The 16465-nt window shown below is 48.1% G+C and overlaps 1 protein-coding gene across 6 annotated transcripts in view; it reads left to right on the top strand.

Annotated features, from left to right (window-relative positions):
- TPO (thyroid peroxidase) overlaps positions 1-16465 on the top strand; it is a 120758-nt gene that overhangs the window by 4050 nt on the left and 100243 nt on the right. For all 6 annotated transcript variants that reach the window (XM_063696090.1, XM_055378694.2, XM_055378692.2 and 3 more), the window contains exons 2-3: positions 3937-4021; positions 13819-13988. In XM_063696090.1, the coding sequence (XP_063552160.1) occupies positions 3937-4021; positions 13819-13988 (255 nt within the window). The remainder of the gene's footprint in view (positions 1-3936; positions 4022-13818; positions 13989-16465) is intronic.

The following is a 16465-nucleotide window of genomic DNA, read 5'->3' as shown; positions in this document are numbered from 1 at the left end:
GGACTGCTGGGAACCGAGGAAGGAAGGGCGCTGCAGAGCTAACGATAGCAAGGGGCTCAGAGCTGGCCACCCCAGCTCCCTGGTGGCAGGAGAGCTAATGTGAGCTGATGGAAACTGAGAAGCAGCAGATAAAGGAAAAGCCATCTGCCCTGCCTCTATTTGCCTAAAAGTAGAACATAAATCCGCAAAAGTGACCATTTCCCTCTCCAACAGAAAGGACAGAAATTCATCACCAGGGACCCCAGGCCCTCAACAGCCTGGAACCAGCCCCAGAGGCATTTGTGTGGCAAACCTCTGCAGCCCTGGCCTCCCTTCCTGTAGTTGCCCCAGAGAGGCCTCCTCACAACGTGTTTCCTGGGAACTCAAAGTCCTTTGCTTTGGTCTTGCAGCTTCTTGGAAAATGATTGTTCTTTTGCTGAGGGGCTGTGCAGCAGAGTTCTAACGATCCGTTCGAGTTTCCATCTCGGGGCGCTCAGGGGGCTCCCTCGTGGAAGCAGGAGTCCAGGCTAATAACCCCTGTGAGTTTTCCTCCTGTGACTCTGCCTTTTGTCAGTCTAATTTCAATGCCCCAGAAAATTAATCTAAGATGCAGGGAGAGAAGAGGTTTCTTCTTCCCCTACAGATGGATGTCAGTCATCTCTATTCAGCCAAGAAGTACTTAACCTAAACAATGAAAACACCACCAGTTCCAGTAGAGACTTGAGAATATCTGATGAGAGTTATGTGTCTCTGGGAGGAAGTTTTCCATACAGAAATGGATTTATTTTATGAAACGTAAAAGACTAATAATCTGCAAGCCTATAAGAATGTTTTAATTCTGTAAAATATTTTACAATAAGAAAAGAAACTAGAGACATATGATCAGTTAAACTTGAATAACAATATATTAATATTGGTCAATAACAGGGAATGATCTCTCTAGTAACTGCCGTTTCCAAGCATAGTAGAGAAGGATAAGCATGTTTCTTTATATTTAATCAGTTGGTTCTTAAATAATTGTCAAGTGCCTGCTGAAAACCAGCCTTTGGTCTTGGTCGTGAATAGCGCAGAACTTTGCAGAGCCCTGAAGAGACTCTCAGTGATAGGATGCATATACACAGGTGGTGTGAGTGACAGAGCTAATTTTTTTTCTGGTACCTAAAGATCAGCAGGATCAAAATTTCATAAAGGAAGAGCTGGGAGCTTGAGATTGACAATTTCATGAGATGAAGGATAAATTGTGCATTACCTCCCCAGCTCTGCAACATGGAGATTGGTCTTGGGCAGGTTGTGGACGTCCTGGATTCTGAGGAAGACCTGCATGCAATTCAGTGGGCATCAGGAGCCTTCAGATGCTTTCATCAAAGGCACAGGCACAAGCAGGCCTTGGTTTAGAAAGGTCACTTGGGTGACAGCAGGAGGGACAGAAGGATGGTGGGGAGATCAGTGCAGGAGCCAGTCAAGAGCTCCTTCTACTAAGGCAGTAGAAAGTGAGACTGGCAAGGGCCAGGCAGGAACAGAATGTTCTCCCAGAGATATTATGGGCAAATTCACACCACACGGTGAGTGAAAGGCAAGGAAAGCCATGGCTGGGCTTCTTGCTTGGGGACTTGAGCTGGCAGGGTGATTATTTCAGGCTGTTAACACCCCCCAACAGGGAACAGAGGAGGATGGCGTGACTCAGGAGAGAAGTTCAAGTGGAAAACGGGCGTTTGGGAGAGGACCAAAGGAGGGTGAGAGGAGAGGGCAAAGATCAGAGGAGCCAGAAATGCACCCGAGGTGACACTCACAGGAGGGAGACCATGGAGAGAAGAGAGCCACAGTGACCGAGGCTGAGAGAGAGAGTGGCCAGAGACTGAAAGCAAAAGGCACAACGGCCGGGAGCACTGAACGCTTGCCAGGCCCTGGAACAAAAGCTGTGCAAACCTCTCTCTAAAACCATCCTAAGACGTAACTCTGTGCACTTGCCAGGCCCTCAGCCCAGAGCCATGCAAACTTCTCTCTTCAGAGCACACTTGCGAGGCCCTCGGCCAAGAGCTGTGCAAACTTCTCTCTAAAACCATCCTAAGATGTAACTCTACAGCTAGGAGAGAAAACTGCGCCAGGTGAAGTGAGCTGCCGCGTCACTCGGAGATTGATTTGTCTCACTCCAGAGCCCATGGCCGTCACCCTTCTGCCACTTAAGAATGCCGGCAACATCCCAAAAGCACCAGAGTCCTGGGGAGGTGGGGGGCGGGGGTGGTTACTGCATTTGGCAAATAAGCGGTCGTGACTGACCGCAGAATACAAAATGTGAGTTGAGTTGCCTGGGCAGTTGCAGTGGGTTTAGAAGGAAATAAGAGGAAAATAAAGGAAAATTCCAAGTGTCTTATATCTCAAGCTTTTGTGGGAACAGGAGGTTCCCTGATTCTTGAGAGCTGAAAGAAATCTCCATAAAGCCCGGAATGCTGGTCCTTGAGGTCCACACCTGCCACCGGTCCTGCGACGCCCAGGCCGCCCCTCCCCTCTCGGCTCCTACTTACTCTTGGTGGCATCGTCCCACATTGCACTGTCCCAAGCACGCACACATTGGCGTAAAGCCAGGTCCCCTCTTCAGATTCCACACCCAGAGCCTGCAGCTCTGACGGCTGTGCTGGGGGTCCCCGGCAAGCTGTGAGCCCGTGCTAGGTGTTCCTCCCTCCCTCCTGCCCTTGCCCCAGGGAGCCCCACACCGGAGGGCTCTGTTCATTGCTCTCTGCCCAACCCTGAGGGGTCACCCTCTGCCCCAAGTGCTTAACCACTGGTTACTCATCCCAGAACCCAAGAGAGATCCAGCACGGAGGTTTTCTTAACTTTGCTGTATCACACTGTGAGAAACTGGGTGGCCAATGGAACAGACGGAGCAGGGCAGAGTGAGCGGGAAGAAGTGATGCTGGGGAATTTGTGTGCTCCTTGGGTGGGGACGAGCATGGAAGGCGCGTGGGGTTGAAGCCTTGAAGACCCTGCAGGCGCCTCTCCTGGACCGACATTGTGCAGGCGCCGCGCTGGACCGACCTCGTGCAGGCGCCTCTCCTGGACCGACCTCGTGCAGGCGCCTCTCCTGGACCGACCTCGTGCAGGCGCCTCTCCTGGACCGACATTGTGCAGGCGCCGCGCTGGACCGACCCCGTGCAGGCGCCTCTCCTGGACCGACCTCGTGCAGGCGCCTCTCCTGGACCGACATTGTGCAGGCGCCGTGCTGGACCGACCTCGTGCAGGCGCCTCTCCTGGACAGACCTCGTGCAGGCGCCTCTCCTGGGCCGACATTGTTCAGGCGCCGCGCTGGGCCATGGGGAGAGCGAGAGCCTGGTGTGCCCTTCAGGGACTTCTATTTGCTTTTAGGAGCCAATTCATTCCTTTGGTGAAGTATTGATGCTACACAGGTGAATTTAGTAACAGGACTGACGTGTGAACATGGCTGGAAACACTTGCCGTCTTCCTGTTACCGCGTCCGGAACTTCACGTTGATACCCAGAAATGGGATCTTAACCTCTTAAACATTCCAGGTGCTAAAACAAATAACATAGGAGTGTTTTCACTGGAAACTGCTGGTATAGTGGAATTATTTTATCTTTTATTAAGTACACAAGATAGGCAAATCTTATTATCAACTTTACCACTAGCTCAGGTAACCAGTGATGAATGTTCAGAACAAAAGTTATTCAGAATCATTTGAAGTGGTTTGGGCAAGTGCGAAATTAAGGTGAGTAGCTCTCATCCCATCCTCCAGGCAGCTCCGTGCAGTGAGGGTGGACGCCCCTCTGTAGCGGGGAAGTGAAGGCCTGTGGAGGGGAAGCGACGCCGGGACCTGGCTGCCTGCCTGCCCTGGAAGCCACGTGGGCATCACCTCAGCAAGATGGGCTTGAGGGACAAAGCAACACTGTCAGTGAATCGCTGAACTGTCATTGCGCTTTGACTGTGTGATATTCTGTTCCGTAGGAAAGCCTGAGGAGTCTCGTGTCTCTAGCGTCTTGGAGGAAAGCAAGCGCCTGGTGGACACCGCCATGTACGCCACGATGCAGAGGTGAGCCTTGCGGAGGGGCCGCCGCCCCGAATGCCACCTACAGGCGCATCCTCCCTGACATCCACACACGTGTGGCCTAATTTTCACAATTGCAGATGAAAACCTGAAGCTTGCCATTGTTAATTTACTTCCCCAGTGTCATGTGCAAGCAGCAGACAGAACTGGTATTTAATCTCGAATTCTTTCTTAAGCAAGACACAAAGGAAGAGCACCCTGATGCAATTAGCAATTACGTATATCCTGGTTAAAAGACAGTAGAGGCTGACGTCCTGATAGCAAAATCAGCCTCTCTTCTCCAGGATTAGGACAGATTAAGGAGGAAAAGAGAGACCTAGATCCCAGATCTTTGGTGTTGTGATATAACTGTAACATTACCTGTGGCATAGAATAAAGAATTAAATGGGGCTCTCCCCCATTTTTGAAATAATTAGCATTTGTAATTATATAACAGACACCACTATTAAGAATATTGTGGCCTCATATTACCTGTCTAGAAAAAGAAAAGAAAAACAAAAAACCTGTAAAGCAGTTTGTCCTCCCAAGCTTATTATTTTGTAGGAAGTTGACTAATAATTATATAAGTTCTCGAGATACAAAATATCAAAAGACAGCAGTTAATTTATTCCAAATTTCTATTATTCCAGCCAGAAAAATACCTTACTGTTCATACTGGCTGCAAACAAATTATTATTTATTTTCTAAAAATTGAATCAAAGGGAAAAGAAAGAGAAACACTATTTCTCATAAACTCACGCACACTTTAATATGTCTACAATGGGCAGGAATTCCTGGGGAAGACATGGCAGTGGGGGTGGATACCAAGTGCGTAGTAAGAAGTGTGTGCTGCTCTCTTAGTAACAATTTGTGAACCCAAGTATCTGAGACAGATCTCAGTCAATTTAGGATGTTTATTTTAACAAGGATAAGGATGCACCCGTGACACAGTGTCAGGAGGTCCTGAGGACATGTGCCCAAGATGGCTGGGGCACAGCTTGCTTTTACACATCTTAGAGAGACATAAGACATCAATCAATACGTGTCAGATTTACATGGTGGGGAGCTTCCAGGTCATAAGTAGACGTAACAGTTTTCTGATTGACAATCAGCTGAAGGAATTATTATCAGTAGGACAGAATATCTGGGTTATGTTAAGGGGTTATGGACACCAAGGTTTTATGAGCTTCACAGAGAAGAGATCGTGAATGTTTCTTATCAGACTTAAGGTCTGTGTTGTTGTTGATGCTGGAGGGGTAGAAGGAGGCATGTCTGACCCACTACCTTCCATCATGACCTGACCCAGCTTTTCAGGCTAACTTTGGAATGCTCTTGGCCGAGAGGTGAGATCCACTCAGGTGGTTAGGCGAGGACATTAGAATTTTATTTTTGGTTTACAAATTGCATGTTAACAGAACCTTTTTGAAATCAATGCCTTGATCCATTGAGAGTGAGGGAAGACCAGGAGAGGCATCAACTGGGGAGACTATTGGAAAGATTTGCCACTGATAGCTCTCAAAATATACACTATACTATACAACTATTCCAACTATGTTTCTTTCCTTAAGAAATACTGTTTCTACTGTGGAACAGTCATTGTTCTAGATGCCAGGATACAGAAATGAGTTCGATCATTTCATATCCTCAGAAGTCCGTGCTCCTTCTGTAAAGTCATTGTTCTAGATGCCGGGATACAGAGATGCGTTAGATCACTTCATATCCTCAGAAGTCTATGCTCCTTCTATAAAGTCATTTTTCTAGATGCTGGGATACAGAGATGAGTTTGATCATTTCATATCCTCAGAAGTCCGTGCTCCTTCTGTAAAGTCATTGTTCTAGATGCTGGGATACAGAGATGAGTTTGATCATTTCATATCCTCAGAAGTCTATGCTCCTTCTGTAAAGTCATTGTTTTAGATGCCGGGATACAGAGATGCGTTAGATCACTTCATATCCTCAGAAGTCTATGCTCCTTCTGTAAAGTCATTTTTCTAGATGCTGGGATACAGAGATGAGTTTGATCATTTCATATCCTCAGAAGTCCGTGCCCCTTCTGTAAAGTCATTGTTCTAGATGCCGGGATACAGAGATGAGTTTGATCATTTCATATCCTCAAAAGTCTGAGCTCCTTCTATGCAGTCATTGTTCTAGATGCCGGGATACAGAGATGAGTTAGATCATTTCATATTCTCAGAAGTCTGTGCTCCTTCTGTAAAGTCATGTTCTACATGCCAGGATACAGAGATGAGTTCGATCATTTCATATTCTCAGAAGTCTGTGCTCCTCCTGTAAAGTCATTGTTCTAGATGCCAGGATAGAGAGATGCATTAGATCATTTCATATCCTCAGAAGTCCGTGCTCCTTCTGTAAAGTCATTGTTCTAGATGCCGGGATACAGAGATGAGTTAGATCATTTCATATCCTCAGAAGTCCGTGCTCCTTCTGTAAAGTCATTGTTCTAGATGCCAGGATACAGAAATGCATTAGATTTTTTCATATTCTCAAAAGTCCATGCGCCTTCTGTAAAGACAGACACCTGAAGAAGGCGCTTCATTTAGGGATGAATTTATTACAGATCATCAGGAAACATGATGGTTTGTTGGTTAGAGAACTGACTGACTTTGAGTAAAAGTTTTAATAATAATAAAATACTTTTATCCTTCAAAACACATCTAGTTACTTTAGAGCTGAAAAGGAAAAAATATAACTTTTCTAAATAATAATATCCAAAGCTAGAGTGTGCCTAAGTCATTTCTTCCACTCACTCATGGACAGTGGTATGGCCCTAGGCTTTTGGAAAGTGATAGGAAAGCACAGAGCCTGCCTACAGAAGTGTTGACGAAAAGGGAGCGTCTGAGACCACCCTACCCCCCTCATTCATCACTTACCTGGGTAGCATGGGGCCAGGGACAAAGGACTTTGCTCCCAAGGTAGATGGGGCCAGAGTTTTAGTGTTTGCGCTCATTCCCTGAGACCAGCTCCCATAGAGCAAAGGAAAGGAGACCAGGGCAGGCTGCACACAGGAGGGGCCGCATCTGGGGAGGGGGGCCCTGCGCCTGGGGACCCAGATCTTTACGACGTGCAGTGAGCATGCCGGCCCAGGCTCTGGGGAAGAGCATCCCTGTTTGACTGGAGAGTGCAGTGTGTCCTGAAGGAAGATATGACATCCAGGGAGGCAGGGGAGGGTTCTGGGGCCTGTGGCACCAGCAACCAGGTTCATCTGCAGCAGCCAGACCCTGTGAGGGAGGCAGGCATTGTGTCTGGGCCACCTGGCCAGGTGTGGCTGGTAGTGAGTGGCCCCATGAGTGTGTGGGTGTGAGGGTGAGTGTGCCCTTGACCTGGCAGGCACCCCTCGGACAGGGCAGTGTGCTTTTCTCCCACCATGGCAAAGAGCAGGCATTGCAGATCTGCTCCCTCCACCTGCCGTGAGAGTGGGAGCAACTGTCTCCCTTTCTCTGCTTCGTAATTTTATAATTTCAGCATGGACAGAAGAAGCATCTGCATGAGGAGGCTGTGGGTCCAGGAGACCAGAGGCCGAGGAACCAAATGCTCCCATTAGTCTCAGTTGCTCACCCCATGGTCTGCCTGGGCTCACACTCGAACAGTAAATTCATTCCCTTTTAGCATTCAGGGACCATTTCCAATATTCACAATTTGCTGTGAGTTCCAGGGTGTATTCAGCCTGGAATATCTGCACCTAGATTGGTGATACCATTTGAGTCTGTTTACCGTTCACAGTGAAACACTCTGGGCATTACTGGGATGGCATACAGAACAGCTAAAGGAGTGTTATTATTTAATCAAATGAAGCTGTTGGATGATGTCCCCAAACCGAGAGTGATCCGGAGAATTCGTGGGAACATACATTTGATGCATGGCTCTGTGTGGGCTCTTCACATTAAGAATGCGAAACCAGCTAGAGTCAAAGTTTCCCTAATTTGAGTTTGATTTTCAGATACTTCGCTGCAATTAAGAGGCTGCAAGTGTCACCTATTAATACCTTGCTTATGTTCTGAAGCTGAAGTCTTAAGGTAACACACAGCCCTGGCCTGGGCTGCAAACTGTGTCTGCATTCGGAATGACCCATGGCTGGGGCCCCCGGGAAACAGCAGCAGATGAACAGAGCAGACTGTGGCTTGTGGGGTGGTTGAAGCAACTTTCCAGGCTCTCCTGAGCTGACAGGCTGGGCTCTGCAGAACATGGACGTGATGGGAAAGTGACCAGCCAGCAAGGGAGAGTCCTCTGAGCTACACGGCAGCTGCAGGGACAGGAAGGGCTGGCATGGGCAGCATGGCCTGGGGACCTATCTGGGGGATCCACTGGGTGTTACCCTCCAGGTCACGGTCAAGAGCTGAGCTCAGTTTCCCAGACCCCTGCCTTCCTGACGTACCCCTTTCGGGCCCAGATTGTGTTGGCCCATGGGTGCCAGACAAAAGAAGGGATGAGACAGGTGAGCCCTTGAGTGGGCGCAGGTGATGTTCTCGGAAGCAGAGAAAGTGGATTTCATCAAAAGGAGCACCCTTGGCCTTCAGATCTCCAGAAAATTCTCGTTCTTCCTATTAGCCAAATGTCTTGCTCAGATAGATTTTTAGATAAATGTCTCCAAGGAAAGCACGCGTTTTGGGGAGGGTTGCTATCCTGTCTACCATGGCGAGTCCTGGGGAACCTGCACAGGTGCTTACACTCTGGCTCTGCTGCTGCTGTGACTGACAGTGTCACTTGTGTCTGGGCCAGGAGTCTCCTGTCTTTGGCTGGCATCCATGAACTGTGGCTGGCTAATGTGTTAGTTATAAGTAGCTACAATCTCAGTGTCCTCAAAGTTCATGACTATATAGTACCTTTTACAAACATGTCAGCAGATATAAAACACATATGTTTTATATTTTAAGTTAAATGTCATATGCATTTGTATGTACATGAAGTTATTTCTAATATATATGGTGAGTGATTTGCCCCATCCCGTTGGTGATAAGGGAGTTTTTGCTCCGTTACTTCACGTGAGATCTGGTTGTTTAAAAGTCTGTGGCACCTCCCCCACTCTACTCTCCTGCTCCTGCTCTTACTCCGGGACCTGCCCCCTCCCCATTCAACTTCTGCCATGGTTGTCAGCTTCATGAGGCCCTCACCAGAAGCCAGGCAGGTGCAGGAGCCATGCTTATATAGCCAGAAGAACCGTGAGCCAATTAAACTTCTTTTCTGGGTAAATTACCAAGTCTCAGGTATTTCTTTATAGCAATGTGAAAATGGCCTAACACAGAAAATTGGTACTGAGGAGTAGGGTGTTTCTATAAAGACACCTGAAATTGTGGCAGTGGCTTTGGAACTGTGTAATGGCAGGGGTTGGAACAGTTTGGAGGGCTCAGAAGAAGACAGAAAGACAAGGGAAAGTTTAGAACTTCCTAGAGACTTGCCAAATGACTGTGACCAAAATGCTGGTAGAAATAAGGACAGTTAAGGCCAGGCTGACATGGTCTCAGATGGAAATGAGGAACTTACTGGGAACTGGAGGTAGAGGTCGCCTGTGCTATGCCTCAGCAAAGAGCTTGGCTGCATTGTATCCAAGTCGTGGGCATCTATGGAAGTTTGAACTTACGAGTGATGACTTGGAGTATCTGGCAGAAGAAATTTCTATGCAGCAAAGCATTCAAGGGGTGGTCTGGCTGCTTCTAACAACCAACCATCAGATATGAGAGCAAATAAATGATTTGTATTTGGAACTTATATTTAAAAGGGAAGCAGAGCATAAACATTTGGAAAATTTGCAGGCTAGCCACCTGATAGAAAACAATATCCTGTTTTCAGGGAAAGAATTAAAAGGGGTTGTTGGAGTAACCATTTACTAGAGAGACTAGCATGACTAAAAGGGAGCCAAGTGCTACTATCCAAGACAACAGGAAAAGGGCCTTGAAGAAAGCATGGTATAAGTCCTCAGGACAGCCCTTACTGTAACAAGGCCAGAGATCTAGGAGGAAAGAATGACTTCAGAGTCTAGACCTTGGGCCTCTTTGTCCTGTGCAGTCCAGGGACACTGATCCCTATATCCCAGCTACTCTGGCTCTGGGCTTGGCTCAGAGGGGCCCAGGTACTACTCAAGCCACAGCCTGAACAGTCCAAGCCATAAGTGTCTATAGCTTTCACACGGTGTTCAGCCTTCAGGCTCACAGAATGCAGGAGTTAAGGAGGCTTAGTAGCTTCCCCTAGATTTCAGAGAATGCATGAAAAAGCCTAGTGCCCAGGCAGAAGCCTACTTCAGGGGCAAAGCCCTCTCAGAATGACTCTACTAGGGCCATGCTGAGGGGAAATGTGAGGTTGAAGCCCCCACACAGAGTGCCCACTGAGACACTGCTTAATGGAGCAGTGGGAAGGGGGCCATCGCCCCGCAGACCCCAGAATGGTAGATCCACCAGCAGCTTGCACTCTGCACCTGAAAAAGCCTCAAGTGCTCAACTCCAACCCATGAGAGCAGCCAGATGGGCTGTGTTCAAGGAAGCCACAGGGGCAGAGCTGCCCAAGGCCATGGGAGCCCACTCCTCACACCAGGGTACAGGACACGGAGTCAAAGGAGATTGTTTCAGAGCTTTAAGATTTAACGAATTGCCTGCTGAGTGTAGACTGGTGTGGGGCCTATCAACCCTTCCTGTTGGCTGATTTCTCCCTTTTAGAATGGAAAAATATACCCAATGCTGGTGCCCCCATTGTATCTTGGAAACATATAACTGCTTTTTTATCTCAGAGGCTCATAGGTAGAAGGACCCATCTCCAGATGAGACTTTGGACTTGGGATTTTGAGTTAATGCCAGAATAAATTAAGACTTCGGGGGACAGTTGCGAAGGCACAGTTGTATTTTGGAATGTGAGAAAGACATGGGATTTGGGGGAACGGGTAGAATGATAAGGTGTAGATGCTTTTCCCCCTCAAATCTCATGTTAAAATGTGATTCCGGATGTTGGAGGTGAGGCCTGGTGAGAGGCAAGTGGATCACAAGGGCAAATCCCTGATGAATGGTTTAGCCCCATCCTCTTGGTGATGAGTCAGTTCTTGCCCAGGAAGTCCATGTGAGACCTGGTTGTTTTATGTTGTGTGGCACCTGCCCGCTTGACCTCTTGCTCCATCTCTCACCATGTGAGACACCTGCTCCTGCTGCACCTTCCACCATGACTGTTGCTTCCTGAGGTCTCCCCAGAAGCCAAGCAGATCCTGGGTCCATGTTTGCACAGCCCGCAGAACCTTGAGCCAATTAAATCCCTTTTCCTTATAAATTACCCATTCTCAGGTATTTCTTTACAGCAATGCAAAAAATAGGTTAACAACTAAGCTTTTTAAAAATTTATTTTTATTGTATATATTTCCGATGTGCAAAATGATGTTTTGATATACAAATACATAATGAAATGATCACTACCGTCAAACAAAATTAACATACCCATCACGTTCCATAGTGATTGGCGTGTACGTGTGGTGAGAGCACTTAAAATCTCTCTTAGCACATTAGTTTTTAGTATTCAATATTATTAACTACGGAAGGAATACAAGTGCTTAGCACAGCACCTAAAACTTTATTTTCACTCAGTAAGCACTATGTATTTTGGGGTTATTATTAATAAACAAAAATATAAACAATTCATTTAATTATGGCAGAACAACTGAAGAGAACAACTAGGTCACTTTTCCCAAAGCCACAGTGGGTGATTCTGAGCCCTGAGCCTCATGTCTAACTTGCAGAGGGAAGGAGGTTCTCCTGCCAGCTCTGTAGTTCTGTCTGGCGTCTGACACTCGCACACCTGCCAACACCTCCCCCACTCTACTCTCTTGCTCCTGCTCTTGCTCTAGGACCTGTCCACTTACACATCTGCCGTGGTCACTTGGGCAGTGCTGGCCTCCTGTCAGCTGGAGAGGCCCCGCCCTGCAGGCGACTCAGCCAGGGCAGCTGTCTGGAGCCCCCAGAGCACAGTCCGCTGTGGTCACTCTGCTTCTTCTTTGAGGCCTGGCCCTGCCAGCTTTGCTGCCAAAGGTGATTGACTCAACGCTCAGACAAGAAGGATGGTGAACTTGATGTAGTCCTCCCTTGGGTCCTGGGGACTCAGTAATTCCATTCTGCAGGTGCCTGGACAATGCTCTGATCCACCCAGGTGTTGGCAGCATTGTTGCAAAGGTCACTTCTGTGCTTTCTCTCCAGGTTCCCCAGGTCCTCAAATGCTAGTAGGCAAGCCAGTTATGAAACCTTGGATTGGTTCCATGTAGCTGCTGCTGCTGAGAATCTAAAAAGGCCAGGTGCCTGTGTGGGAGACCAGGAGTAAGGGGAGGCCTGCAGGTGAGGAGAGGCCTGCAGGTGAGGGGAGGCCTGCAGGTGAGGAGAGGCCTGCAGGTGGGGTGAGGCCTGCAGGTGAGGGGAGTCCTGCAGGTGGGGTGAGGTCTGCAGGTGAGGGGAGGCCTGCAGGTGAGGAGAGGCCTGCAGGTGTGGAGAGGCCTGCAGGTGAGGGGAGGCCTGCAGGTGAGGGGAGGCCTGCAGGTGAGGAGAGGCCTGCAGGTGGGGTGAGGCCTGCAGGTGGGGTGAGGCCTGCAGGTGAGGTGAGGCCCCAGGTGAGGAGAGGCCTGCAGGTGAGGGGAGGCCTGCAGGTGAGGGGAGGCCTGCAGGTGGGGTGAGGCCTGCAGGTGAGGAGAGGCCTGCAGGTGAGGAGAGGCCTGCAGGTGAGGGGAGGCCTGCAGGTGGGGTGAGGCCTGCAGGTGAGGAGAGGCCTGCAGGTGGGGTGAGGCCTGCAGGTGGGGTGAGGCCTGCAGGTGTGGAGAGGCCTGCAGGTGAGGGGAGGCCTGCAGGTGAGGGGAGGCCTGCAGGTGAGGGGAGGCCTGCAGGTGGGGTGAGGCCTGCAGGTGAGGAGAGGCCTGCAGGTGAGGGGAGGCCTGCAGGTGGGGTGAGGCCTGCAGGTGAGGAGAGGCCTGCAGGTGGGGTGAGGCCTGCAGGTGGGGTGAGGCCTGCAGGTGAGGTGAGGCCCCAGGTGAGGAGAGGCCTGCAGGTGAGGGGAGGCCTGCAGGTGGGGTGAGGCCTGCAGGTGGGGTGAGGCCTGCAGGTGAGGAGAGGCCTGCAGGTGAGGGGAGGCCTGCAGGTGTGGAGAGGCCTGCAGGTGAGGGGAGTCCTGCAGGTGGGGTGAGGCCTGCAGGTGGGGTGAGGCCTGCAGGTGGGGTGAGGCCCCAGGTAAGGAGAGGCCTGCAGGTGAGGGGAGGCCCCAGATGAGGAGAGGCATTCAGATGAGGCAGGCTTCACATATTTCTTCTCCTATGAGGGTGTGTTTAGCTCTCACTGTGAACAGCTTTGCTGTCCCGTTCTAGGGCTGCATTGAGCCGATGCTCTGCACTGGAGTGGGAAGGGAAGAAGTTAGAGCTGGGACACATGCAGCTTCTGCAGGCTTCGGCTCTGAGATCAGGGCAGGGCCATGCACTCCCCAGTATCCTGTCTCATTAGCTGGGACATAGACAAATCATGTCTCGGTTTGGATGTGATGGCCTGTCTGCAATTGTTATGAGAATCCAATTCATTCTGATATGGCAGTTTTGTAAAGGGCAAGTATGTGCCATTTTCCTCATCATTCAATACTGATGCGTCACTTACACCTTATTCCCGTTCCTAAACCCGATGACCCCATGGACAGCAACTGCACATGTTTTACCTGTGCACACCCCGCAGTGCCTGTCACATTGTCTGGGACACAGTAGTTACTCAATAAATGTCTGCTTAATTAATTAGTAATTAAGTACCAAAGCTACCATAGACAAATAATCTATTTTATATCTTCTTTATGTGCCATAGAAACCTCAAAAAAAGAGGAATCCTTTCTCCAGCTCAGCTTCTGTCTTTTTCCAAACTTCCTGAGCCAACAAGTGGAGTGATTGCCCGAGCAGCAGAGATAATGGAAACATCAATACAAGCGATGAAAAGAAAAGTCAACCTGAAAACTCAGCAATCACAGCATCCAACTGGTAATGTGTGCCCCTCTCCCCACTGAGAAGCAGCAACTCCCGAAGGAGGACGCCTTGATTTTGTCCAGGGGCTGCTTGCTCAGGGCATGTTTTTCACTTGAGACCAAGCAGGATGGGACTCCAGCTCTTTCAAAGCATACAAGCTGCAATTTTTAAAAATGCTTACCAAACAGTCTCAATATCTTATTTTTGTTACTCTGGAAAATAGCTATTTCTCTCCTATTCAAGTCAAATTTGAAAACTAGCTCAATAAGCTAAACATCCATTTTTTATGGTATAAAATAATTTAGGAATTTTCCCATCGCCCCCTTCTTAGTTAAAACTTGGCGAGCTCATTCATAAAATCTCTTCAGTGAAAGGACTTCATGTGTCAGGTAGTGCATTGCAGGGAGCCCCATCTTCCCACTGAGTTGCTGGTGCCTCAGCAGAACTACCCAGGACCTTTGAGAGCCAATTTACTCATCTCTAAAATGAGGACAGTGGCACTGCTCACTCCGATGACTATCAGAAGACCAGTGCATAAACCAGGAGCAAATGTCATCATTTCTTCAGCTCTAAAGCACTCTATGGGCATAAGATACTGAGATGGTAATGCAGGCAGTCAAAAGGCATATTGGTGCTTCCTATGATGCAGAGCAAGTAAGCAAAATGTCTTTTTAATTAATTTATCAAGAATTTTTTCTCTGCAGCACCATGAGCTACTTGGCCTCTGAGTTCTTCCTTCTAACTAGCTGTAGATCAATTTGGTGCTGGTTACTTAGCTTTTAGAATAAGACAAACTTGGCTAAATCAGTATTGACCAGAATTCTCAAATCCTAAACTTAACAGTGAAGTTTAATTAATTTCATAGCAAGCTAAGATTCATTTGAAATGTCCTTTCTTTCCAACTGTATGGCTGAACGATGTTTCTAAGAACTCTTGGTCCACTGTCCTGTTACGGGACACTGTCCTGTCCACTGTCCTGTCAGGCCTCCTATGGAAATGGCAGTTCCTGACGTCAGAAGATGTGGGTCTTTCTGGTCCATGCCTTAGAGCCACATGCTCACTGCCGGGTCTGTAGACATAGATGTTTAGGAGAATAGGCTGAGGTATTTGGTCCAGGCTATAATGTAGAACTTAAGGACTCCATAATTTAGAATGTTTTAAAATGATTTCTGTTCTAAGCATAGCCCATCTAGAAAATTTAGAACACGAGGAACCTAAAAAGGTTTCCCATTACTTCATCACCAAGCCAGAATTCCATTAAAGGTCAGTGCCTGTCCTTCTACGCTGCTCCTTCATGTTGGTCTTGTGTGTTACATGACTATGACCTAATAGTTCTTTTCTTCTTTTTTTTTGTTGAGATGAAGTCTCGCTCTGTCGCCCAGGCTGGAGTGCAGTGGGGCGATCTTGGCTCACTGCAAGCTCCGCCTCCCGGGTTCACACCATTCTCCTGCCTCAGCCTCCTGAGTAGCTGGGACTACAGGCGCCCACCACCACACCCGGCTAATTTTTTGTATTTTTAGTAGAGATGGGGTTTCACCGTGTTAGCCAGGATGGTCTCGATCTCCTGACCTCGTGATCCACCCTCTTTGGCCTCCCAAAGTGCCGGGATTACAGGCGTGAGCCACTGCACCCGGCCAATGGTTCTTTTCTATTGCACATGATTTGTTGTCTGCAAGCACCTGCTTGAGGGCATTCCCGTCAAGAAGAATCTGTGCTCAGCTTTTTGAAGAATGCGTAATCCTCCACTAACTGAATGCACACTGCAGTCCAAGGTTTACTTAACTCTTCCCATAGAGCCATTCCCATTGGACTGTGAGTGAGCATTCATGATTGAAAGACTAGTTTGTTTCTCTCATATCTGAAAATGGAATGCATTCCTTCCTGGCTTTTTTTTTCTGTTGAATATCTCAATTTCACTGGTATCTTGTTAATCAAAGTTTTGTGGCATTATCCTCAAAGATTTATATAAACCATATTGGAGAAGTAATCGATGATTACTTCTACTAATGGACAATAAAGCCACTCTCACCTTGATTTGTTGAATAACATATAAATTACAGTGACAGAATTAATCCAAAAAAAAAACAAACAGGAAATTGTTTCCTGGGCTCTCGTCTCATCTGGAAAGATTTACAAGGGAACCAAAAATCAATACAAAGGAAAAATGAAAGGTTTTATAGATAAGCATACCATCTTCATCAAGGCAAGATTTTTTCTACATTAGGGTTCGGGATAAATTCTACTCCTCACTGTCTTCTAAAGCACTGGGGCCATTACTAGGCACACATGCCTCACTGTTCAAATGTGATGAATGAGCCCTGGAGATGTGCTCAGTGAGAGTTGATGGTAACTGCGAAGTTACTTGCTGGCTTATCCCCCTGAAGGCTGAGAGCTCTTAGATTGCTTTTCTGAAAGATCACAGAGCAAAAACAAATGTTAAAACCCCCACATTTCTAGCAATAAGGAAGCTCAAGGGAATTAAATGAGTGAGC

The sequence above is a fragment of the Gorilla gorilla genome, chromosome 12, assembly GCF_029281585.2.
Source record: "Gorilla gorilla gorilla isolate KB3781 chromosome 12, NHGRI_mGorGor1-v2.1_pri, whole genome shotgun sequence".
Classification (NCBI taxonomy): Eukaryota; Metazoa; Chordata; class Mammalia; order Primates; family Hominidae; genus Gorilla; species Gorilla gorilla.
This window is presented reverse-complemented; position numbering and strand designations above follow the sequence as displayed.